At 39.8% G+C, this 25268-nt stretch overlaps 1 protein-coding gene across 2 annotated transcripts in view; it reads right to left on the bottom strand.

Moving 5' to 3' along the window:
• Positions 1-25268, bottom strand: part of SNX25 (sorting nexin 25) — a 115382-nt gene that overhangs the window by 3937 nt on the left and 86177 nt on the right. For both annotated transcript variants that reach the window (XM_081046063.1, XM_081046062.1), the window contains exons 9-16: positions 23555-23827; positions 21175-21339; positions 17784-17915; positions 15076-15216; positions 11811-11924; positions 7365-7529; positions 5405-5522; positions 1588-1654 (exon numbers count right to left, since the gene is read on the bottom strand). In XM_081046063.1, coding sequence (XP_080902189.1) covers positions 1588-1654; positions 5405-5522; positions 7365-7529; positions 11811-11924; positions 15076-15216; positions 17784-17915; positions 21175-21339; positions 23555-23827 — 1175 coding nt within the window. The remainder of the gene's footprint in view (positions 1-1587; positions 1655-5404; positions 5523-7364; positions 7530-11810; positions 11925-15075; positions 15217-17783; positions 17916-21174; positions 21340-23554; positions 23828-25268) is intronic.

The raw sequence follows: 25268 nt of genomic DNA, 5'->3' as shown, positions 1-25268 counted from the left end.
TATTTTCTATCAGTTTAGGTCTGACTTTCTATTAGCCAAAACCATGGGAAGCTTTGAAGCAATTCTATTATGTGGCATTATAGTTGGTATAAGGCAAGAGGCACATATTGTACTGCTGCTTATTTTTATGATGTATCATCATCTGCTAAATGCAAAAAAGCAAAGGCCTGGGCGAGCTCCATAATTCCTCTACCTGGTCAAAAGCCCATTGAAATGTACAGCCTGATAATTCTTTACATGATTCCTCTCCTCCAGCCCCGTGAAAATAACTGCCAAATGTATTCACGACTCACAAACTGCAGCTGCTCATTTTATAATTAAGAGCCAATATCATAAACAGAAGCAAGGAAAGTATGAATGATTTGCTGAAACTGAAAAGAAAATAAATTAGCAAGTCTGTGGAGTGCTGAGAAAAATAGGGTCGTTTTGGAAATCTCTTTATCCAAGGTCTGTCAATACGAAGGTTAAGAGGTTTGCCCTAGATTAAAACTATGTTAACCAGGCCATTTTCCTGATCAAAACAAAAGTCCTTGATATTAACTCAAAGAAATCACTAACACCATTTTTTTTTCAAATCTTAGAAATAAATAGAAGTAAACTTTTGTTTATGATAAGGAAAATATTTTATTTGCTAATGAATAAAAAGATAACACGTTTTTTGTTTCCCATAAAAATTTGTAAGATTTATATGACAAAACTATCACATTAACCTTGTATATATATATGTTTGACAATTAAATTAGTCTTTCAATTGGAAAAATCTGATTAATTTCATCTTAAAACATAGCTGCTGTACAAAAAAGTGATTTCCCCCCCTTATTTTTAGCAGTTGGCTTGCATTTTTATTGTGCAAGAAAGCCATCTTTATCTCCTGATGAATACTGGGTATGGAATTAAAGTTTTAAGTATATGGATAATGTAATATTAGAATATAATGGCTTATAATAGTGTTATCTGATACATACACACACACCCCTGATGGATACCTGGATATTAACTAACAAAAAGAATTACCATTTTAATGTTACTCAACTCTAAAAAATATCGGGGGTGCCAAAAAAACATACACACATGACTTGCATTCATCTTTTGTTATCAGTATATTTTGAGTATTACAGTTTTAATACTGTTTTTTCCTTTCTTAAAATGTGTATACATTTTTTTGGCACTCTTTGTACATAAGGTTTGCATTTCCCTCCAAGTAAATAGCTGCCATGTGAGGCTCATTATACTTCCATTTAGCTTAAAGTCTAGGTCTTAACCTCATTTCTATCATGTGACATAAAAACACTGTACCCAAGATACTCAAACCAGTTATCATAATCAAAAGAGAATTTTACAGATGGAATCTTTTGACCCTCATCAACCAGAATGGTGAAACTAACCCAAGCTTTTAGTCCACCATGCATTCTGTGGGAAAAATTCTATCCGAAATCTGTATCCCTATCCAATCTTAGAATCAGAAACAAGAAGAGAAAGCAAAATACCTTCAGTTAAGAGGGATCACTGGCTATTACACCACAGGTTAATTTGACTGTTAAGGCAAAGAGTAGGCATGAATTCAAATATTAATTTTGTGCAACTCACTTGTTGATGGTTCTTCCAAAAGTGACCTGAACAAGAGCAATTAATGTTCTTCTCACCCATTTAAACACTAAAATATAAGCCAGAGGAAAAGTATTATCACAGGATACCACAATTAAGACATTTTCATAGCTGCGAAAGCATAAATCTTACCACTTAACTCAATCTGAGTACTGACCTAAAGCCAAGGCTATGACATCTGCAGAATTTGGGTCTAGGTTAGCAAACTTCTACCCAAGAAAATTCTTCTGACTAAACTTTCATTTGCTACTGAGAAACTGGTAAGATGAGACCTGAGAGTTTTTTACTGCTTTTCAATGCTTAAACAGCTGAGCTAGCAAGTGGAAATAATACTTTCCTTCATGTCTGTGCCTGGGTTACTGACAACATATCTGTCTTCCACTGAGCAGACAGTACAGTACAATTCCCATTTTAGATTTCTGTCTGGCTTGTTGAAACCAGTTTTCTAACACATTCCTCTGAATGAGAGATGTGTAGTCAATTGTTGACAAATATTTTGAAATATTAATGAATTGATGGGGCCTAACTGCTCCCTCTTGAATAGCAGTTTGTAGATCATCGTGTGCTTTTATGTACTTCATGCCTTTGGGGGAGGAAAGGTGAACCTCAAAGAGCCAGGTTCCTGAGGGGGATGTGAATTCAGCACTTTCCTGTCTGCTCGCTGCCTAGAGCTAGGCATAAGTTACCTTCTCTGGGCCTCGGTTTCTTCACCCGCAAAGGAACAGTGTTAACATGTGCCTCTTTTGCTCTGAGAGTCGTCAGTATTTTGTGTGAAAGAGCACTGTGAAGGGTTCTACAGATCTAAACTTTTATCATTAACTTGGAGACACAATTTTACAGGTATAGAATATGAATATAAACCAAAAGAAGGCAAAGAAATGTTGTGAGGATGTTTTAGAACTGCGAACTGGAATCTAAACCCAGTTTTCCACTTACGTATTCACCTGCATTCACTGATATGTTTAGCTACTGACACATGAGCAAATGAGGAATTCAGACTTGACTATAAGGGGGCCAAGATTTCATGGTTCCCACATCAGTAAGAAAACCTAAAGGAATAAATTGTCAAACACCTCCGTAAATGGAAGACACACAAAGGAAAATCAACAATTCCCATAGACTTGGTACTAGACTTTAAAACATCCTAAGGTCACTTCTAACTTTTTAAGTGGATCTAAATGTCAAGTTAAAGTAGTGTTGTTAAATCTTTCAAGAGTCAAGTCTTAGAGTTGGGCCCATGCCTTAAAAATGCCTTAAATTTTTTATGGAATTCAGAGCACGCTGCCAGCTTGCAGACCTGTTCATTTGAGGCTGGCATTTAGGCTTGAGGAGCATATCTGTCAGTGCTGATAACTTCACTCTGCCTTTGTAGGGCAAGAGAGGGGTAGCTCATACCCAGAAGGTCTGAGGACATGTGCAATTCTCGAAAGAATGCCTGTCACCAGAATGACTGGTTATACATTTTTTAAAGGGCTGTATTAGTACCGGTCCCATTTTGTACACTGAACTAGAGCAGGAACCAAAAATGGTTGTGCTCCAAATTCTCTCCCATCACTGATACCTCCTTACTCTACTACTTTTTCCTGTCCTTCCCCACCCCACATACAAAGCCCCATGACTCCTTCCAAGGATTCATCTGTTCAAAGCCACAGCGGCAGCTGCAGCAATACTAGATTTTGCTGATGGCAAAGATATCACATCTCATTAAAATGTTCTATTTTTTCCCTTCTAAAATGTCACTAGCAAAACTAAATATGCTTCTGAACAGGCATGTGATGGAGGAAATGCATGTTGCAAAGATAGGATTTTGAGCCCCATGTCTGCCCTAAATGGCTCTGCCTCCTCCACCACAACTCTAACTCTCTTTACCGCAAAGAACACACACTGACAAAAGGATAAGATGGTTCTCCTCATTTTTATCAACTCTATGGGAAATTGGGAGGCTTCACAATTTAATGGGCTGGATTTCACAGAGGAAGTGTCAGAGTTAGGGTGGAGCATGAGTGTGTTCTGCCTGTGCTGAACCAAGCTGACCACCAGTATGTATCTTAAAGTGTCTAAACTATGGAATAGCTATAGCTTTTACATCTGAAAGGATCTTCAATATGTGTATAAGACTCTCTCATATGGATATTTCTTAAATTTAACTATCCCCCAGTTCTGAAGTTTAGCTTCCAATTTTTTATTATTGAAATTCTGCTAAACTGAACGTCCTTATACATAAATTTCTGCTTGTAGTTTCAAATTGAATTGTGAGTTACATTTTTGCTTCTATCTATTGCTTAATGTGAGTTACATTTTTGTAACCCTTGTATGGTAAATTCACTTAAGGAAGAATCTACATCCGATATATTTTTGTTTCCCCTATAGAACTGTATCAAAAGCATATGCTCCCAAAGTGTCTGCTGATTGTTTTAGCTTCGGCTTAGTTAAAGAAACAGTTCAATGACCAAAATAATTCCAGCACTTAAACTTTTCTCATCTATTCATTCCTCAGTGCACACACCCAGACATTTTATTGACCACCTACTATGGTTCAGGCATTGTAGTAGATAATGAGGATTAAAAGCCACACATTCTTGAGTTTATAAGAGCACTTGAAATTTCTTCATCTGCTAATAATTCTTTAAGTAACATGTTGAGGGAAATATAAATAAAAAGGCATGCATAGCTGCACTTCCTATTAAGACCGACTCCTGGCGCACCTCCTTTGCCCCAGGGGAGAAGATGCTAATATGAGTGGACAGAGCCCAGGATAGTCACAGGACAACTTTTTACTAGTTGGTGGCATTACTATGCCTGGTGAATGCTTGCTCCTCTCATGTGCTTCCACTTCTGGGTGGTTGGCTGGGCCTGTAGGCACCACCATATCTCTAGCTGGTGCTGTGGCCCCAGATATGACCAAGTATACTGGTCTCACGACTTAAGAGTGTTGGGGGCTGTGGAAGGTGTGGGTGAGCAGAGTCCTATTCAGGACTCAAGACTAAGCCAAGTGGTACAGTTTGCCCTTTCACTCAATCAAGTACTGGCTTCAGGAGAGAGGCATCTGTGTAGGTCTTAACAAAACAGTATCTTGATCCTATTTTTGCTCATGTTTCTTCAAAGTACATCTCCCTCAAGAACGACTAGGGTCAGAGTTCTCAACCTGGGTACTACTGTCATTTGGGACAGGCTGTCTTTGCCGTGAGGGGCTCACCTACGGATTGTAGGAAGTTTGGCAGCGTCCCTGGCGCCCACCTACTGGATGCCAGTAGCACCATCCCGAGTTGTGAAAACCAAAAATGTTTCCAGATATGTATTGCCAAGTGTCCCCTAGGGGACAGAATTCCCCGACCCCTCCACGGATAACCACTCCTCTAGGGAAAGAAAGGTGGTTGAAAAGCAGGGCTGAGGCATTTCTGCGTGACTGGCCAGAATACTACCTCAACAACATCCAACCTCATCTTTAATAGCAGGGCGCTTCCTCTGCTATCCAAAACTCTTCTTCATACCTTCTGGTGATAAAGCAACGAGACTAGGCTAAGTCACATAAAAAGGAGTTCACAGCATTCCCCCTTTTTCTATTCAGAGGAACGTGGTGTGGGACAAATCAGGACCATAATCCATGAGTACAGAGATGGTACCTCTTAGGGTTGTATCCTCAGAACCTACCATAGTATCTGGTTGGCACTTAGAAGTAGTTGCTAAATGAATGAATGAATCTAAATACATACCTGATTCAGGAATAAAGGGATATTAAATGTGTGTGGGTATAACCACTTAACTGAAAATACCACTAAGTAATAACGAAGAGGCTTACTTCCTCGGAGTTCAAAAATCTCCCCAATCAACATGAAACATGGCTCAGCCAAGGCGTCTTTCCTCCCATCCACATCATCACCATAATCTGACAGGTCGCTGTCCTCCTCTATCTCCTCCTGGGGGTATCAAAAAATAATAGGAAGCAGGTTGTTTACCTGAAAGTTGGTAGAGTGGTTCTCCTTCTTCATGTAAATTCCAAACTATGTGCTCATATTTCAACGTTACACAATCCCCCAACTTTCCTACATGGAGATATTTATGCATTTTCAATATAGAAGGCAAGATGTATCGAACCTCAGGGAAAAGCATGATCTTAAAGCCTTATACAAGGTTTAAAGTGATTTTGAAAAACTTCTGTCACTGTATTAACAAGGAGTGAATTAGGAGACAACAAAAATAGTTTTCTAACCATTTTGAGTTTTAAATGCTAAGGAGATTTTAAATCAAATGATTTTGAATTCACTGTTTTTAAAAACATGTATATTTTAAAGTAATTTAGTTATTTTTAAAGCTCTGATTCAAGCTTTATTCTGTACTTCAGCTAGTCTCATTTCCGGATCTGCATATCAGCAAGTTTCAGTTCAAAACTCATTCTATACCAGGCGCCAGGCTGATGCCAACGAGGGTGGTGTGGATCCGGACTTCCAGGGGCCACGGCTCTCTGGGAGGCTGACAAATACCCTCTAGCTGTTTCCACAAGCAGGTGCTCTGCTGCGGTAAAGGTGCAAGCACTAAGCAATGGGGGGCAGCTGAGAAAGTTCCCGCTAACATGCAGCACAGAGAGGAAACGGTCCTGCATTGACAGGACTTTGGGGGACTGGCTGAGCAGAAGGAAGGACTGAGAAGTCACAAAGGCAGGAGGCGTTCCCTAAAACTTCTCAGCTTTGCAAGAAGTCCAGCGACATCAAATGCCGCAGAGAGGTAGAAGAGGTGAAGATTGAGGGGAAGCCACTGGCACTCACCTTCAGAGAATAATTTCACAGAGTGACTGAGCCAGAATGTAAATTCTAAGGGCTTGGGAATACACGGGAGTTATTGGAGGTAAGCCAGACATTACACGTGTGGCCACGAAGGGAAGAGGTAGGCGAGACGCTTGGGAGGGAGGCGGGTTTACAAACAGGCCTGAATGCTGGTGTGGATATGCTCTGTGCTATACACTGATTTCTCCTGCCAGCTCAGAACGCAGTAACACAGCCCACTCCTTTTCATCATCAGTTCCTTCTGTCCAAACTTATTAAAGCAATCCTGGTGAAGAGGCAGGGGCATTTGGCAATGAACTAGGAAGACGTCAAATTTCGGAAATGGTCTTGTGCGATTCGCTGGAGAGCCAAACAAGGGGCTTCAGTGGCCTAAATGTGAGTTAGGAGCGTACTCTGGAGGGAAGCCTGACGCCCAGAGTATAAGACGGCAAATGTCTGCAGTCTCCATTTCATTCCTTTTCCCCGACATATCACTGCTAGATTCATCCTGCTTCAAAATATTCCATGGCTTTCCATTCCCTGAGAATAAAGTCTAAACTCCTCAGGCTGGCAGGTCCTGGGCCCCTCCTACTCTCTGCCTAATCGCCCACCGCAGAAACCCTCCCCTGGAGCCCAATGACCCGCTGAGTGTCCTGCAAACACAGCCTCCCCTCCTTCAGTACAAAGTCCAGCTCCTTCCCCAGGGACTGTCTTGTCCACCTTTGTACAGGGGCTCCGAAGAACTTTTCTTCCATATTTCACTCAACTACCTTGTTATCCTTAATCGTTTCACTTCTGTATCTTAAGGCTTCCAAGTGACTTGTAGGGGAGCATATGCAGGAGTCCAAGACATGACAGCAACAGTAACTGAAAATGGCTGTCTTTGCCTTTTCCCCATCAGTAGCATGCTTTCAGCAAGTATCTGTTACTGCACACAGCCTTCAGAAAGACAGGAGCTTAACTACGTCCATAAAATGGTACCATCTTTAGACTACTCACCTCCTGATGGGAGAAGAAGTCACGAGGAAGTCTTTCCAAAAATGAGGATAATGAAAAAGTGGGTTTTTTCCCCTGCACATCAATAACCTTGAGGTAGTCAGGAGAAGGGCTCAAAAAGGCATAAAGTGCTTCACTCTGATATAGTCTTTCATCTGAAAGCAAATTCTGTGGAAGACAGAGGATTAAGTACTCTGATATGGGAACACGTCTGCTGCGGGAGCCCCGAGCCCAGGCAACCAAGGGAATTTACTTTCATTATAATTCTGAACCTAAAACCACTTCCCTTTCCTGCTGAAATAAAATATATTAGACCAATTCCCAGTGATCGTGACGGCAACCCATCCTCTCTGGTGGGTTGCAGTTCCCTAATCATTCTGCATATAGGAGACACCGGGCAGACAACAGAACTCATGCTGGCTTGCACTGGTCAGTGCAACAAAGAATTCTCACTTTGCATACAGCTCACAGATGCAGAGACCACCGCTTCTGAAACTGCCACTCATTTGTGTTTGAACAAGTTACATATTTGCACATTACACAACGATACCACTCGACCACCCTTTTATGGCTACATTCAGATTTTGTACATCAGCTGAACAAAGAACTCTGAGTTGTCACATGGTGGCACTGCCTGCCAGGTAGTAGTTTTATTTCCCTCTGCTGCCATCTTCCAAGTAGAGCTTGCTTACATCATTACATAACTGTTTTTATTGGCCCTTCAACTGGACATTTCCTAAAATTCTTTACGTACTTAATCTGGCCTTAGGAGAGAGGAAGGGAGAACATAAGTCAAGTTTGTTTATGTACAAGCAAGTGCTACTGATCAGTAAAACAATAAAATTAACTGCGTGACCATAAAATTAACTGCGTGACCATAAGTAGGTTTAAATGTTGAGTATTAAAAGATACAGAGTTTAGGAATACATAAAGCCATGGGAAATGTTGCTCCATTGATGAAGTAGCCTCCTTGGGGGAGGTGGAACACTGGGGAGCACACGGTGCTTCAGGTAACAGACACTGGGGTGGGAGAAGAGGTTAAGTTCTAGTCCAAGAGGACCTGGTCCATAATGTCCACATTCTATTTATTCAGAAGAAGGCTGAAATGGATGAATCCTATGGTCCTCCCTAGAATGAGCACCTCCGAGAGGACCCAACACCGCCATAATCGGGCTTGGGGAAGGGGTGTCCAAGGGGCACCACACATTCCAGTGGTTGTCAGCTTCACGTAACCTACAGAAGACTGGCCTGAGATGGGCAGGTTCTGCTTCAGATGGAGGGAAGGAAATTTAGGGGAATGGGCCGTTGGTGTCACTACGGCCTGCCCTGGTCCCCGAGCCCAATAGATAGGCCTTTACTCCTCTTCAAGACGATTAAATGTTCAGTTGTAAGTCAGGATGGATTAGGAACAGTGAGAGAGTCTCCCCCTAAATTGGTTTCCTTTAGCTACTCGACACTTCAACATTATTTTATAAAATAGCAGGAAATGATAACTAATGATAAGCCTCAAACTGTACACAATCAATACAGAGAAGGGAATCACTAAGGGTTCGTAATAAGTCTTTGGCCTAAATTATATTCTATAATGTAGGAAAATAACCATATTATGTATGTTGAAAAGTTAGAAATGTTCTCAAAGGTTATGTCTGTGGGGCAAGGTATAATTGGGATTTTGTCATTTTTCAGCTCTCTGAGAATGGTATCCCCATCTCCTCCCAGCACACACTCAGAGCATGTTACTCTGTTCTCGTGGAGATCTAAGATACTATTCCGTGGCTAACCGAGCATCACATGGCAAGTGCACACCCAGAAGAGGGACAGAGCACACTGGGGGGAAACGGCTGGAGTCGGGGGCACGTGTATGTGAGGAATGAAAAGATGGCTACATACCATGTTAGGAATGACGTAGGAAATAAGTGATGGCACGGCCAAGAATGATTAGCTCGATCAATGAATGCTTGCATTATTGGCATGCCTCAGTAGGGATCCATATCTCATATATAAACATTCATGTACACATACAATCCGTGGAATCCTTTTTTCCTGTGGACCTATTATAATAGTATCTGCCTTTCAGACTAAATATTTTGCATCTTGCTTTTCCTATTTGCAGTTGGTGGGATAATATTTTGAAACTATGGTCTGCTCTATTACCTAAGTATGTTGATTAGTTAGCACTTTCAAATAAAATCTTGAGGAAACAAAAAGCAATTTAAACCATTGTTTCCTGACTTAAAATCCTCTTGATTAAAAGACAAATGGACACTTGAGACCACCGTTTCCTCTGGCTTAGCTGCAGATACTCTTGCCCTCGGTCATGCCCACACCACCCACCAGCAGGACACCAGTGCTGTTTGTGTTGGGACACAGCAGAACTCACTAACCCATCTCCATCACCGATCGTCCAATAAGGGCACATCTGAGCCCTCCCGGCACCCCTGAAAGTGCAGGCACAAGTGCAGTCTGTGCAGCACAACAGAAAAGCTGGCTGAAGGGCTGGGAAGACCAAACAGACAGACTGAGACCCTCCTCCACAGCAGAAGCTGGAAGGAAACCAAAGAGTAAGCTAGACGATGCCAAAGCCACACATCTGCGGCTTAAAAATCTTGGATTTAGAAGAATATATATTTGTTTCACAAACAAGATCTTTAATTCATCTGAATGACTTAATCAGGTATTATGCTTGAGTGGGTTTTCTATTTCTTAGACATTCCAATCGGCAACAAAATGGTAATATTTCAGTTTTAAATTCTCTCCTGTAGGAGCATTTAAAGATTAATGATTCTCTACTCCAATTCTGCCATAATTGAACTTGGAAAGTTTCTCAAAAATGTAATTACTTTCTTTCCTGAGGGAAATATATGTATATACATATATAAATATATATACAGACATATCTATGAATATATTCATATACATATGTACATATGTATACATCTGTATGTACGTATATGAAAGAGAGAAAGAGGAAGAAAAAGATATAAATATACACATATGACAGAAAGAGACTAACACTTTCAAGGCAACTCTAGCTTAAATGTATCTATTTTAACTATGATCCATATTTTTGACTCAAGGGTTATAATATTCTAATGTAGCCTTTACTAAGAATTTGGCAAATCCATTATCAAAAGTCTCAGGACTTCTAGCTACTACTGCATAGGCAGTGTTTTACAAGGCAATGTTCCATCCCCCCGAAAACTATAAGGGCTTTGGGGTCCATGGTTTGAATACCTTACCTACACTTTGAGTACAGAGGGCACAGCTAAGGAAAAAGAACAAATAGTGGTTACAACTGGGGATGGCATACCTTTGTCTGGTCTATTCTCTAAAGCAGACTGAAGAAAAACAAAATGTTTAGAGGAAATTAGGAAACTATCTTGCCAAAGATTTCTTAGCAAACACAAAAAGCATTAACCTTAAAAGAAAAAAATTGATAAATTGGACTAAACTGAGAACTTCTGTTCATTAAAAGAAATCATTAAAGAGAGCAAAAAGGCAATCCACAAAAAGGGAGAAAATATTTGCAACACACACTGTCTGTCAAGAGAATCACATCTAAAACCCACACTAAACTCCTACAAAGCGATATGGAAAAAACAGGCAACATGACAAAAAGTTAGACACAACGTGAACAGACACCTAACGAAAGAAATTATCCAAATGGCCGAAACATATGGCCTGGTGCTCAATCTCATTAGTCATCAGGGAAAGAAATGCAAGTGAAAACCACAATGAGACACCAGTCCACATCCACCAGAATGGCTAAGTGTGGGTGAGGAGGTGGAGAGTCAGGCCCTTACACACTGCTGGTGAGAGTGTAAAACAGCTACAACCACTAGAAACCCAAATGCCTCGGTATTACCCAACATACATTCACCGAAAGACAAGAATTAGAAATGTATGGAAGCACACTTCATATAGCCACCAACTGGAAACTATGCCAATGCTCATCAACGACAGAAGGAACGGGCTGTACTGTACGCACACAATGAGAAACCTATACAACAACGAGAACAAATGATCTTGACTAACACAGCGCTATCAGTTAAATCTCATGAACGTAATGTAGAGTGAAAGAAGTCAGACACAGGAGTCCATACTTATGATTCATTTCTATAAAATCCCAAAACAACATGTCGGGAGAAGTCTGGATCATGGTTACCTTTGGGGGAACAGTGACAGGAAGCTGGACGGACGGCAATGTTCTGTTTCTCAGACGGGGTGCTAGTACAAAGGGTGTTCAGTTTGTGAAAATGGAGAAAGTTGAACACATATCGGCATTTTTTTGTATGCATAGTATACTTTAACTACAAAACAAAAAGGTATTTTGAGGATCTGGCATGGCCTGTGAGAAGAGGAATTTAATGAGCAAGCCTTAAAACGATGACAGTTTAACCCAAAATAACTACTTCTTCCTCTCATATGTAAAAGTTTTGAGTTGCTTACCTGTAAAAACTTATTTAATTGATTCTTTGACTTTTCCATAAACTTTTGATCTATAGATTTGAAAGGCAGCTTGCTGAGAGAAGGCAACTGGACTTTTTTTAAAGACGGGAAACACTGTGGGGGAAAAGATAAAATTAAATGTTGGTATCTTGAAATTACATTTTAACCTTAAAAAGAGATTTAGAATTATAATCAGAACAAACCAAGTATCATCCTCCTACACTCACTCCTCTGAGATTTAAGATCTTGAAAATCTAACCTAGTCTAATCAGGCTCAAGGAATTTGAAGAAATGGGATGTTTAATGATAAAACGCTAAAGCTCATCCCTAGACCCACAAATACCCAGAAGCTGGAAAGTCCTGAAGTGATGCTGATAAAATGGATTTGCGGCCGGCCTGGTGGCTCAGGCAGTTGGAGCTCCATGCTCCTAACTCCGAAGCTGCCAGTTCGATTCCCACATAGGCCAGTGGGCTCTCAACCACAAGGTTGCGGGTTCGACTCCCAGAAGGGATGGTGGGCTGCGCCCCCTGCAACTAGCAATGGCAACTGGACCTGGAGCTGAGCTGTGCCCTCCACAACTAAGACTGAAAGGATAACAACTTGAAGTTGAAAGGCACCCTCCACAACTAAAATTGAAAGGACAACAAATTGACTTGGAAAAAAGTCCTAGAAGTATACACTGTTCCCCAATAAAGTCCTGTTCCCCTTCCCTAATAAAAAAAAATGGATTTGCACAATATGTACAATATGCTAGGTATGGACATCTCGCTCACAGGAGAACGTGTTTTATTTGCAACATCTCTGTAAAAGTTGTCCAAGCTGACAAAAGACAATGGAAAGAAAAAAAAGACTTGGGTTGTAGCTACTGCCTTTAATGACAACCTGCAGAATGTGAATATATTAATCATAACAAAGTATGTTAATAAATAACAGACTTCCTTTTGCAGATTAAATTCTACCTTCCGCCAGACACTGTTCTAGAAGCTTGGCATGTGCAAGAGCTCTCTGAGTTGGGAATTATCATTTTATTTTATACACGAGACAATGAGGATCAGGATTAGAACCCAGGGTCATCTGACTATAAATAAAGTCTGTTCTCTTTATGCCAATTCCCACAGGACTGCCAGTCTGCCACTCAGGCACTAAGAAGACAGTGGATTTCAAATGCTCCAAGTGGCCCCCGAACATTGGGGCCATTTGAATATGCTTTATGAAATCAAGTGATATTGAAAAGTAAGTGAGCAGAGTTTGGCTGCCACTGCTTTTACTCCTGTTGTCATCATCAGGGTCACAGCAGTGCCCCTGTCAGCCTGGCGACAGCAAAAGAGGGCATGTAACAAGTTACTTGGAACAACAAGAGAATGTAAGAGCTTCTGGTGGTGGAAAAGGAAAACCTGGCCTTTCCTACACAACCCACTAAAGCACCTTAAGTATAATAGCACACACCCATGTATCAATCAGGGCCCAAATTCGGGGTTAAAATTTTAGAGAAATGAAACAGGCAGTGAAAACTGGAAGGGAAGATCAAAATCACCAGGGACCTGGAAAGGTGTTTCCTGTCACAGCTGTCAGCAGGAAGGGTTCTTTCGAAAAGTGAAAACTCACACGATAGGAAATACTATGGGTAAGAAAGAAACCAGTAATCAGGCCATAGGTGAGGAAAGGTGACAATGAGACAAAGGGGCAGACATGGAATTGTATACGGTTTGTTTCCTCTAGTGCTACAGCATAATTGTTTTGATTTTCAAAGAACATTTTATTTTCCACATTCATTTTATTTCAAAATCTCTCCTAAATTTCTTTTTGTCCTTCTGTTTTTATCAGCAACTAGACTGATACTAAACTTTGGTTTCACAATGGTTTGCCACAGGGCAAACGCTGCATTTTTTTGTAGTGTCGATATCACTCAACAATTTTGGGAAAATTTATTCTTATGTTAAAATAAATACTTTGCATTCACAATGCTAGTGTGACTATAGTCTATTTGACATTCAGTTTTGGCCACTAGCCTTTTAAAAGCAGTAGAAGTTATAGCATTCAGAAGTTAGTGATTAAAAGGATTTAAAAAATTACCGTAGGAGTAAAGGTTATAGGAAACCTATATTTCATCTGCAGAAGAGGTCTGAGATGTGACCATAGGGTTTTACTAGTAAGAGTTCATTTTGAGCGTGAGATAAATGGACCTAAATGAAAGTAGAAGTGATTGAAGAACTGTTTAATTGCTGGGGTAAAGGGCAAATACCTCCAGTAGGAGGAGAGTTAGAAAAGACGGAACTCCTGAGAAAAATGGCAGAATAAGGAATTAAAAGGAAGAAAACCCAGATTCTAATCCTGGTTTGGCCACTATGTATATATCTTATGATAAGTTCTTTCAGCTCTCTGGGATCAGTTTTCCTCATCTATCAAATAAAAGAATTGACTTAGATTAGTGGCTTCGAACATTTTAACTGAAACACACAGCAGAAAATACATGCCACTTTGCAACCCATAATGCAAATGCATATATTATATTTATCGATATATATATATATATATCGATATATATATATTGATACATATAATATACACACATATAAAACTGAAACAAACCTTCTATAAAACAATGCTCATTACTACTACTACTACTGATAATAACACAATAATGTTTCTTAGGTGCCACACATTCTTCTAAATGCTTTGTATTCATTTATTCTGTTAATTCTCACAACAACTCTGTGAGGTAGGTGCTATCAATATTTTTATTTCATTGATGAGGAGAAAGAGGCACAAAGAGACAGAGTGACAAATCCCAGGTCATATAGTAGTAAGTAGTCAATCTAGGATCCAAACTCGCGCAGTCTGGCTCGAGTTTGTGCTTTCAGCATAACACTTTACTGACTCCACAACTTTTTGTGATGGAATCCAGTATATTCTATTCTCATTCTATTGCTGCCACCCACAGTGGATTTCACTGTGGCCCTAATGGGTCACAACTGGAAGCTTCGAAACCACTCAATGATCCCTGGCTCTCTTCCAGATCTGGGGTTTTCTGGGGCTCCATTCACAATGGAGATCACACAGTTATCTGTCCTGCAGGACTGAGACTAGATGAGGTTGTTTGCTCGATGAGTCAATTTCCAAATGTCAGGCTGAAAATGCCGCTTTGGCAGTATCAACAGCAAAGGAGAAAGATTAATCAGCTTCCTTATGGGTAAACATTGAAATGAGCTCTTACATCTCTTCTTGCTCAGTAATTCTAAACCTTGTGTTCATGAGTATTCATACCTCACTAAGTTTCCGGTGTAAATTCTGAAACTCACTGAGCCTTCTGGGGACTGTCCAGTTCTTAGTTTCAACTCCTCCAACTTCTTGTAAGCTTACCATGACAAAATAACAGGGCATTTGCTCACCATTCTCTTCTGTAACCTTGGAAACAAAACAAACACAACAGCAAACAGCATGGTAAGCAGATGTGGTAGGCAAGATTTTTAAGCGTCCCCCAAGAGTCCCCTCCCCGTGGTGTATATGTCCTGCATGATCTCTGGGGCTGTGAATATGATGGGAGATGATCTGGATGGGCCTCACCTGATCACATGAGCCTTTTTATTAATAGAGGCAGAGAGATTTCTCTGGCCTGTAGTGGAAGAAGTCACAAAAACTGGAAACACAAGAAGGATTCGACATGTTGTTGCTAGCTCCAAGACGGAGAGGGATACATAGAAAGGATCTGGGAGTACTCCTAGGAACTAAGAACAACCGCCAGAGGACAGCAAGAAACAGAAACCTCAGTTCTACAACCACAGGAATTGAATTCTACCAACAACCTGAATGAACTTGGAAGTGGATTTTTTTCCCACCGTCTCTAGACTAGAACTCAGTCTGGCTAATATCTTGGTTTCAGCCTTATGGTACAATGAACAGAGAACCCAGTCATATCGTGCTGGACTTCTGACCTACAGAATTGTGAGCTAATAAATGGGTGTTGTTTTAAGCCATGAATTTTGTGGTAATTTGTTACACAGCAAAAGAAAACTAACATAGCAGACTTAAAGTTCTAACTACATTCCTTGAAAAAACAAATTAACAGCAAGCAAATAGGTGTGAGACATACCAAAATTTCTCTCAGAGAAGGATGAGGATTTCCCCTGTTTAATTTCAGAATTCAACAAACCATGATTTCTATTTTCATGACATTTTACACTGGGAGGCATAATGTCCTCTACCAATTTAGATAATTCATAAACACACACACGATAATTCAGAATCGGCCATTATTATACTTAACACAAATAAATAAAAGAAACAAAAAGAAATACATTGAATTTAAGCTTGAATTAGTACAACAAATTGAATTAAAAAGAAAGAGCCAATAAGAAAGGCAAAGGAAAGAGAAGTAAGACTTACTGCACACCCACTGAGCCCTGTGAGGTAGGACTATTACCCCTCAGGAAAGATGGCGGCAGTGGAGGCACAGACAGGGCCAGTGACTTTCCTAGGCTCACACATCTAGTAAGTGGGTCATCCGGTATCGGACGGCAGGAGAGTCTGGGGCAATATAATTACATCTATACATTCCCAGGTGTGCCTACTTGGTGAACTTTGGCAGGGAGGTGACCCCTCTGTGTCCATGTCCATTATCTTTTCAGTACCAAGGTGGCACGGCAATCTCCTGAGTAATGACTGATTGCCAGGGCAAAGTGTCGTGTGAGAGTTTTTCTGCCTTTCCTTCCTCCTTCCCTCAGTGTTTGCCTTTGGACGATGATTTTAATAAACTGTGAAACGTCAGAGGCAACTCTAGGCAAAACTGAGGAGATCACAGAAGTTGTGTTCTTTCCCTCTCCCAGGCCTCCTCTACTATCTCTTGACATTAAATACCCTAAGCCTACCTATCCTCTCCCTAGACTTCCATTCCCAAGATCACTCCATCTGGAATCATCAAGGGTTTCTGTATGGTATTTCAAGGTTAAGTACAACCTCCCCTGATCCACTGCCCCCTACCTCCCTCAAAAAGGGCATATTGCCCTGCAGCTTACCTTCATGGGAGTGCCAACAAGTGCCAGAGACATACTAAGAGCACTTGGCTAAACTCTCATGTAATGCATGCGCTTTCCGGGTGGCTCTTAGAGAATGTGCTTTGTTTTGCTCTCTAATATAGAGAATAATTCAAGAGTATGAATGTTAAGCCTTCCTCCCCAGTATGTGGCCAGCCACTGGGATGAGAAAGGCAGAGAGGAACAAAGATAAGCTGAGAAGATACGCCCTTGCAAATCTAAAGAGTTGAGTATTTGACAAGCCATTTGAAACGATGATGAGGCAAAACATTAACACTGTCTTACTCAGTGTTACACTGAGTTTGTGCACTATATGGTGGACCCGACCTTTCTCTCTGGATTTCAAGGTGAATGACAGATAGCAATCAACACTAACAGCATAAATGCCTATTAGCATCTTCCCTTTCAATGAAATTACTTTTACAGACAAAAGGAAAGGATACAGTATATTCTAAAGACCCTCTAATAACAGCAAAATATTTTCTAATTCAAAGGAAAAACTATTTATTAATAAAGATCTTAGAGCTACTGACATTTGAACAATTGACATTGCTCAGCAGGATGGAACGATCAGAAACACTTACATTTTTAATGTTTCATCTCCAAATTTCAAGTAGTGCTTTCCATTTGATTTCAACCCTCAATGGAAAAATAAAATGGTAATTCAGGAACAAATTACTTGTTCCTATCTGAAGTGTCTTACAATTCTAGTGAACAAGGACAAAGTTCTATCTGAAGTGGAATGAGATTAGATCTCTACCAGGCAACGTAATATAGCTCGCAGTCATGGGAGGACCAGAGTGAAAATATGGAGGAAGAAAAGTAAGACAAATGCAGCCTAATAAGAATAAATATAAGTTTTCTATCCTCAACCGTAATTCTCCAGGACAAAATCTTGTCTTATGAAGTCAAACTCTTAAAATTAAGTGGGAGGAAACCTACCTCTCCGCTGGTGATGGAGGCTTTCCACATTCCGAGGTTCTCACACCACCAATCTGTTCTTGCTATGTGCAGCTGAAGGTCTGCGCGTTCTTTCTCTATTAGAATTATTTCCTCCTTCAACTTGGAAACAATCTGCCACAGGAAAAACATCCTAGGAGTTATGAAACCATTTAAAATGCTATACCATTCAGCAAAGTAGCAGGATACAAAATCAATACACAAAAATCAACCGCATTTCTATGCACTAACAATACACAATCCAGAAAAGAAGTTAAGAAAACAATTCCATTTACAGTAGCATTAATATAACAATATACATAGGAATGAACTTAAGAAAGGAGATGAAAGACTTCTACAATGAAAACTACAAAACACTGATAAAAGAAATTAAAGAAGATAAATAAATAAGAAGATTAGAAGACTAAATATTGCTAAAATGTCAATATTACCCTAAGTGATCTACAGATTCAATACAATCCCTATTTAAATCTCAATGATATTTTTTGCATAAACCGAAAAATCCATCCTAAAATACATATGGAATCCCAATGGTGACTGAATAGCCAAAACAATCTTGAAAAAGTAAAACAAAGTTGGAGGACTTACACTTCCTGATTTCAATCCTACTACACAACTATACTAATCAAAACTTCAAAACTGTATGGTAAAGACAGACATATAGACCAAGGGAATAGAACAGAAAGCGAAGAAATAAGCCTTCGCCTAAATGGTCAAACGATGTTGAGAAAATGGGATATCCACATGCAAGCCACTCAAAATGAATCAAGGACCTAAACACAAGAGCTAAAACTACAAAATTCTTAGAAGACAACATGGGGAAAAGCTTCATAACATTGAACTGGCCGTTGCCAGTTTTTGGCTATGACACCAAAGGCACAGGCAACAAAAGAAAATATAGGAAAATTAAGACTTCATAAAAATTTTAGACTTTTGAGCAAAGAATACTGTCAACACAGTAAAAAGGCAACTAACAATGGAAAAAGATATTTGCAAATCACTTATTTAATAAAAGATTAATATCTATAATATACAGAGAACTCCTAAAACTCAACAACAAAGAAAACAACCAATTCAAAAATGGGCAAAGGGGGTCAGCTGGACAGCTCAGTTGGTTAGAGCGCGAGCTCTGAGCAACAGGGTTGCCGGTTCGATTCCCACATGGGCCAGTGAGCTGCGCCCTCCACAACTAGACTGAAGACAATGACCTGCCGCTGAGCTGCTGCTGAGCTCCCAGGTGGCCAGATGGCTCAGTTGGTTAGAGCGCATGCTCTGAACAAGGTTGCCGGTTCGACTCCCAGAAGGGATGGTGGGCTGCGCCTCCCGAGACTAGACTGAAAACGGAGACTGGTCTTGGAGCTGAGCTGCGCCCTCTGCAACTAAGATTGAAAGGACAACAACTTGACTTGGAGCTGATGGGTCCTGGGAAAAACACACTATTGCTCAATAAAGTCCTATTCCCCTTTCCCAATAAAATCTTAAAAAAAAAAAAAAAAATTAGCAAAGGACTTGAACATTTCTCCAAAGAAGATATATAAACTATAAATAGCCAAAAAGCACATGAAAAGATATTCAGCATCACTAATCATTAGGGAAATGCAAAGCAAAACCACAATCAGATATCACCTCACACCCATTAGGATGTCTACAATCAATCAATCAATTAAAAAAACAGAAAAAAAAGTATTGGTGAGGATACAGAGAAACTGTCTGTACTGCTGGTAATAAGGCAAAATGATGCAGCCACTGTGGAAAACAGTCCTCAAAAAATTAAAAACAGAATTAACATATGACCCGGCAATTCCAGTTTTGGGTACACACCCTAAATAATTGAAAGCAGGTTCCCTGTCTAGGCCTCTAGGGCTCAAGAAAAACAGGAAAAATATTAAAAAAGAATTGAAAGCAGGATCTCAAAGAGACAGTTGTACACCCATGTTCATGGCAGCAGTATTCACAACAGCCAAAGAGTAGAAGCAAACCACGTGCCCAGAGATGGAAGCATGGATAAACAAAATGTTGTATAAACATGCAATAGCATATTAACTCAGCCTTTAAAAGGAAGGAAATTCTGACACACGGTACAATATGGATGAACTTTGAAGATATTATGCTAAGTGAACTAACCAAGTCAGGAAAGGAAGAATCCTGTACGATTCCATTTACACGAGCTATTTAAAATAGTTAAACTCATAAGAGACAGAAAGTAGAATGGTGGTGGCCAGGGGATGGAGAGGGGGAAATAGGGAGTTGGTGTTTAATAGGAACAGAGTTTTAGTTTTGTAAGATGAAGCACGTTCTGAAGATGGAGGGTGGTGATGGTTGCATAACCATGTGAGTGTACTCGACACTGAAATATACACTTAAAATGGTTCAATTTTATGTTATTTTTGTTTTACCATAATTTTTAAAAATAAATATTTTTTAAAAATGCTATGCTTACCGTCTCCTTGGATCTCTTTTCTGAGAAAACCTATAGGGTTATATAACTGTAGTAGGAGAACATGAGCTTCACTCCAAACTGTCCTGAACACGCCATCTACGAGGACCCCTTCCTTCCTCAGAATACCTGCAGGAAGCCTCCCTGCCTAGGCCATCGTCCTGCATTTTATCATCAGAAAAGGCTGTGACGATCTGCTTCATTTTCGTGGGAGTATGTTTCGGGTCCATAATCAATCAGTATGTTTGCTCTTTCAGAGCAGGTGGTAGACTGACTCTGTGTGTCACTGATTCCTCACAGGAACCAGCACAGCTACATTCGCTTACTCATCACGTACATTTCTGACCACACATTCATAAGTGGCAGAGGAGATCAATTTGGCAGGCCAGTGAGCATCGGCCCTAACTCTATTACAGACACCTGCTTGTCAGACTCCAAAGAGGCATGAATGCAAAGCCAAAGGCCACACCACTGCTTGGGGTTGATAAATGCCAATTACTGAGATGCCATTAATGTTTTTAAACTTACAGATTCTGTTGGCTTTTAGCAAAATAATTTATTTCTTGCATTATTATGTGAGGTTTTCTAAACTGTACTTGCAGCATTTGTAAGAAAAAAATGTATTAAGATTGTCCTTGAGTAGTTCACTTGCAGAAATGACCTTGGTACGGTACCCTCTTCCCCAAAGGTACCGCAGGCAAGCCAGATAAAAGAACAGAGATACCCAGTTAATAATTGGGTAAGAACTTCAAATCAAGAAAGATTAAAAACAAGTACTTTTCTAATTCTTACTAGAAGGAAAAAAAAAACAATAGAACTTACAGTAAAATTCTTTTTAAAGAAATTGTGACACTTCTCAACATAAACTGAAAACTGTTATTTATCAAATTTTAAAAATGACACTTTCAAAAACAACCTTGAAAGCAAAAGAGTTACCTTCTTGTCAGGTTTTGGTGCATTTTGAATAGAATTTAGAGCTTGCCTTTTATATTCAAGTTTCTCATTTAGTTCTCGTAGTTTGTTAACAGCGTAACTGGCTTGTTCATTTATCTGATTGGTGCTGTCATCCACGGACTCTTCACCAGCCTCACCTCCTGGGTTCTGGGGGAAAAAGTCACATAACCATCGTATCTTATAAAGTTGGACTACTCAGTAATTATTATCGATTATATAAACTCTGTATCACTATAATGCACTGTCCAAAGTACTAGGTTCTATCAGGAAAGAATCTACTTCTGTCTAGAAGCAGACTGCTTTTCTCAGTAAAGTGAAAAAAATTAAAGTATTTGAAACCAAAGTAACTGGTATTCTGAACTGCAGTGAAAAAAGAATCTCAGTCTCCCTTGAGATTCCATATGAATTTTTCTCCTAAAAAAGGAGAAAAAAATTCCATGCCATTATTTCCCAAATGGTACACCCAAGGGAATTTGCATGGAACAAGGGAAGGCAACTGAGTTATCTTCCCAACTCAACCCGAATGTTGTGTGCCAGATCTTTGAGAAAGACACTGAGACTTGGCTTCCCTTTGGTCTAAGAATATTATGAAAAACTCATTCAAGTCTCTTTAAAATAAAATTTCCAAATTCCTACCAGTAAAAGAACTTTCAGTAAACACTTTGCTCGATCCTTCTCTTGAAGGTGTATTTTATAAATCATTAGGTAGATTATTTTACTAGTAAAACAGTTAGCATTTGAAAGTGACTTAAAATTCACAAAGAACTATTTAACTTGGAAAAATCTGGAGAGATTACCCAAGGGCATATTAATTAGCTTCATGAGCAGCAACAACAGCAGGACACTGAAAAGAACCGCTGAGGACTATCTTCTGGTTTGTTTGCTCCTTGACTTGCTTCCAGAGTTTTTTCTTCTAACTTTTATTCATTGTAACAAAAAGTAAATTAATTTGTTTTCAAAGAAAAAATATATAAACTATTACAATCATAGAAAATCAAGCTGTTATCATTTTTGTATGTTTTTTCTAGTCCTTGCCCGTAAGTACATGTATTATGACATAATTCTACATCTGTATATACTCGAGTGGGTATTCTGCCTTTTTCATGTTACAATACTGCATATTTTGAAGGTATTAATGGTCTTCAAAATTATAATTTCATGGCTGCACAGTACTTTATGAACTGATAATTTACTGAGGCATATTCCTATCGCTGCACCTGCTGTGGATTCATTTTGCTTTTTTGCTATCCCAGATGTACTAAAACAAACTCTATTGTGTACAACCTGTTTTTCTACAATGTAGTTATTTTCTTAGGATAAATTTCTAGAACTGAGATTATTGGAACAAAGAATAGATACTTTCAAAAGGTCAGTAATACATTTTAGCCTTCTTTGAATCCTAGGTGAAGGTGGATTTTTTTTTATGTTTGTTTACTAGTACCTTTCATATTAAGTATCAGTTCAAATCGTTATTCAATTTATCTGTTGGAAATGGATGTTTTTATTAATTTGAATAACCTCTTTTACAGCATTTGCATTTAGCCATTTTAATTTTTGAGGTAGAGAGAGAACAGAGGAAACAAGCTGGCCTGTCTTAAAAATAAAATGCAATAAGTAATGAGCTTTGGACCAATCAGTTTAGTGGTTTGGTACACTGAAAATGTAAAGAACCGAGTAATAAAACTTTTAAAAAAAGTATGACTTTAGAGACATCAGCTTCTAATACCACCAAGAGCAAAAAAGATGACTCTAAAACACTTTTCCTTTGTTATTTTCACAAATCTTAAAACTCATGGAAGTCATTAACAGTAAATGAGAGATGGCAACTGGGGCTGCCCAAAATGATCTAGTACACTCTAAGAAAATGAGATTTAAGGTATGGCTGAGGAAGGTTTCTTTCAGAACATCTTAATTCCATCTGATTTTCTTAAACTCTAAAATATTTCTTGTAACTCCTCCCACATTCTCTTCCTCTCATTTTTCCCCCATCCTTTGTCTGTTTTCAGGCTGGACTGTATAGTTCTACTGATGCTTTTACCTGGCCTATGCCACAAATGTCCCACCCCACAGATTTTCTGCCCTCACTTTTCAGGAGTCAAACTCGGGGTGTGTCTCAGGCAGACAGAAGGCAGAGAGGTCTCTGACTCAATGCTGGGAAGTGGTAACCCATTGGTCAGAAGCACAAAGAAAGAAGTGGATAAGGACAGAAGCAACATAGTAATTCAACTTAAAATACTACCTAAAGTCCTGTATATTAAAAGATGAAGGTGCACACCAAATTTGGCTTATGCAATATGCACCCACCTCATCATATTCAAAGCTTATCCACTAAAGAGGGAGCAGAAAGTTGAATGGGACTCACCACGTCATCCTTGTTAGAAATCAACTGTGAGGCATGTTTTTCTTCCTCTTTTATTATCAATTTCTCATACAGATCACTGACAATAAACGAAGGGTAATATCTGTCCTTTAGGATCTCATAAATATCTCCCTGGATTTTGCAGAACACTTCAATACCTTTATTTCCTACAAGACATTGCTGGATTTCTTTGTAAAGTGATTTATCCACAGATATTTCTTTGCTTTCCACAAAGAAATTCTGGTAAATTTCACCCACTAATTGTGGAATTTCATTCTGAAAAGACAGGAAGATAGAGATTAAGAAATATCATCTCTGAGAATTATTTTCTTCTGAATTCTCTGCATTTCAAATGTGAAAGGAAGACGCTGAGAATGTACATGAGTACACCCGTGTGGGGCTTTGGCTTTATGTGCACATTCTGACCCAAAGAAGAAGTGTCAGACCCTGAAAAAATAACTGGTTTCTTAAAACGAACACTATATGTTGAACAGTTAACGAAAGTTGGCATTCATTGCTAGCAACATTCATATGGTACAAATGAACAATTCTATGTACACAGGGCTCTTTGTGCTTATTTTAATAAGCCTCACAAAATATATGTATTATATGTTATACATACTATTATGCATACCTATAGACATGTACAAGCAAATATATCTCACATTCTTTAATTTAATTCTTAAATGTATATTGAGCACGTGCCAAGTACAGAACACAGTGTTTGTTGGGTTTTTCATTGTAAGAGGCATCTGAACCCGAAACTTTTTACTGTGTTCCTTAACTCAATCATATTTTAAATTTAAGGAGAACAGTCATGCAAGATATGCACATTATGATACTAAAAATAACAAGGTTATGAGATTGAGTTGTAGCTGACAAGACGAAATTTATTGTAATAGCAATGTATGTATATGCCCTTTTATAATGTGTTAAAAGGGAACCACATGATGTCGGAAGCCATAGAAATCCCCAGGCCTTGCCTAGGCAGAACTTCCTGGTCATAAAACCCAAAGCCCGCGCGCGCCAAACCCAGAGCCCGCGCGCGCCAAACCCAGAGCCTGCCCATTTCCTTGTACCTCATATGGCATCGCCCTGTCCTAGCCTATCAGCCCGCGACAAGTACCTCGCCACCCTATGACATAGCATATCCCACCCCCATCTGACATAGCTATATATATAACCCGCCATCGTAATAAAATTTTGAGGCTTGATCAGATCCCTGTCTTGCCTCCATTCTTCGCGTCTCCTGTCTCCCCTTTTTTTTTCATCCTCAACAGGTTTCTTCCCCTCGTCCCACGTTGCATTGTCCTGCCGGTCGGGACATTTTGGCGCCCAACGTGGGGCCCGAGGTACGAAGATTCTATGAGGACACCTACTCTGGAAACCGCCGCGGCCCCCCCCCCCTCCCTGAGCCTCCACGGGCTGGCTTCTTTCGAGCCCACGCAGTTTTCACTCGTGGGACAAGACTCGAGGGCCTCCCCGGCGCGAGTGTGGCTTGTTTCGAGCCCGTAAGGGACAAGACTCGACAGCCCCCTCGGCAGTAAAAAGGCTCGTTTGGAGTTCACGAGGTATTCACCCGCAAGAAAAGACTCCAAGTTTGCCCGACGTTGGAGTAGCCGCCCAGCGAAGGACGAGAGATTGGTGAGTAGGTGATTGACATGGGACAGGAGTTGAGTTCACATGAACTCTTCCTTAAGGGTATTAAGGAATCTCT

Source organism: Rhinolophus hipposideros (assembly GCF_964194185.1).
Source record: "Rhinolophus hipposideros genome assembly, chromosome: 4".
Lineage (NCBI taxonomy): Eukaryota > Metazoa > Chordata > Mammalia > Chiroptera > Rhinolophidae > Rhinolophus > Rhinolophus hipposideros.
The sequence above is the reverse complement of the archived record's forward strand: the minus strand, read 5'-3'. Positions and strand labels throughout refer to the sequence as shown.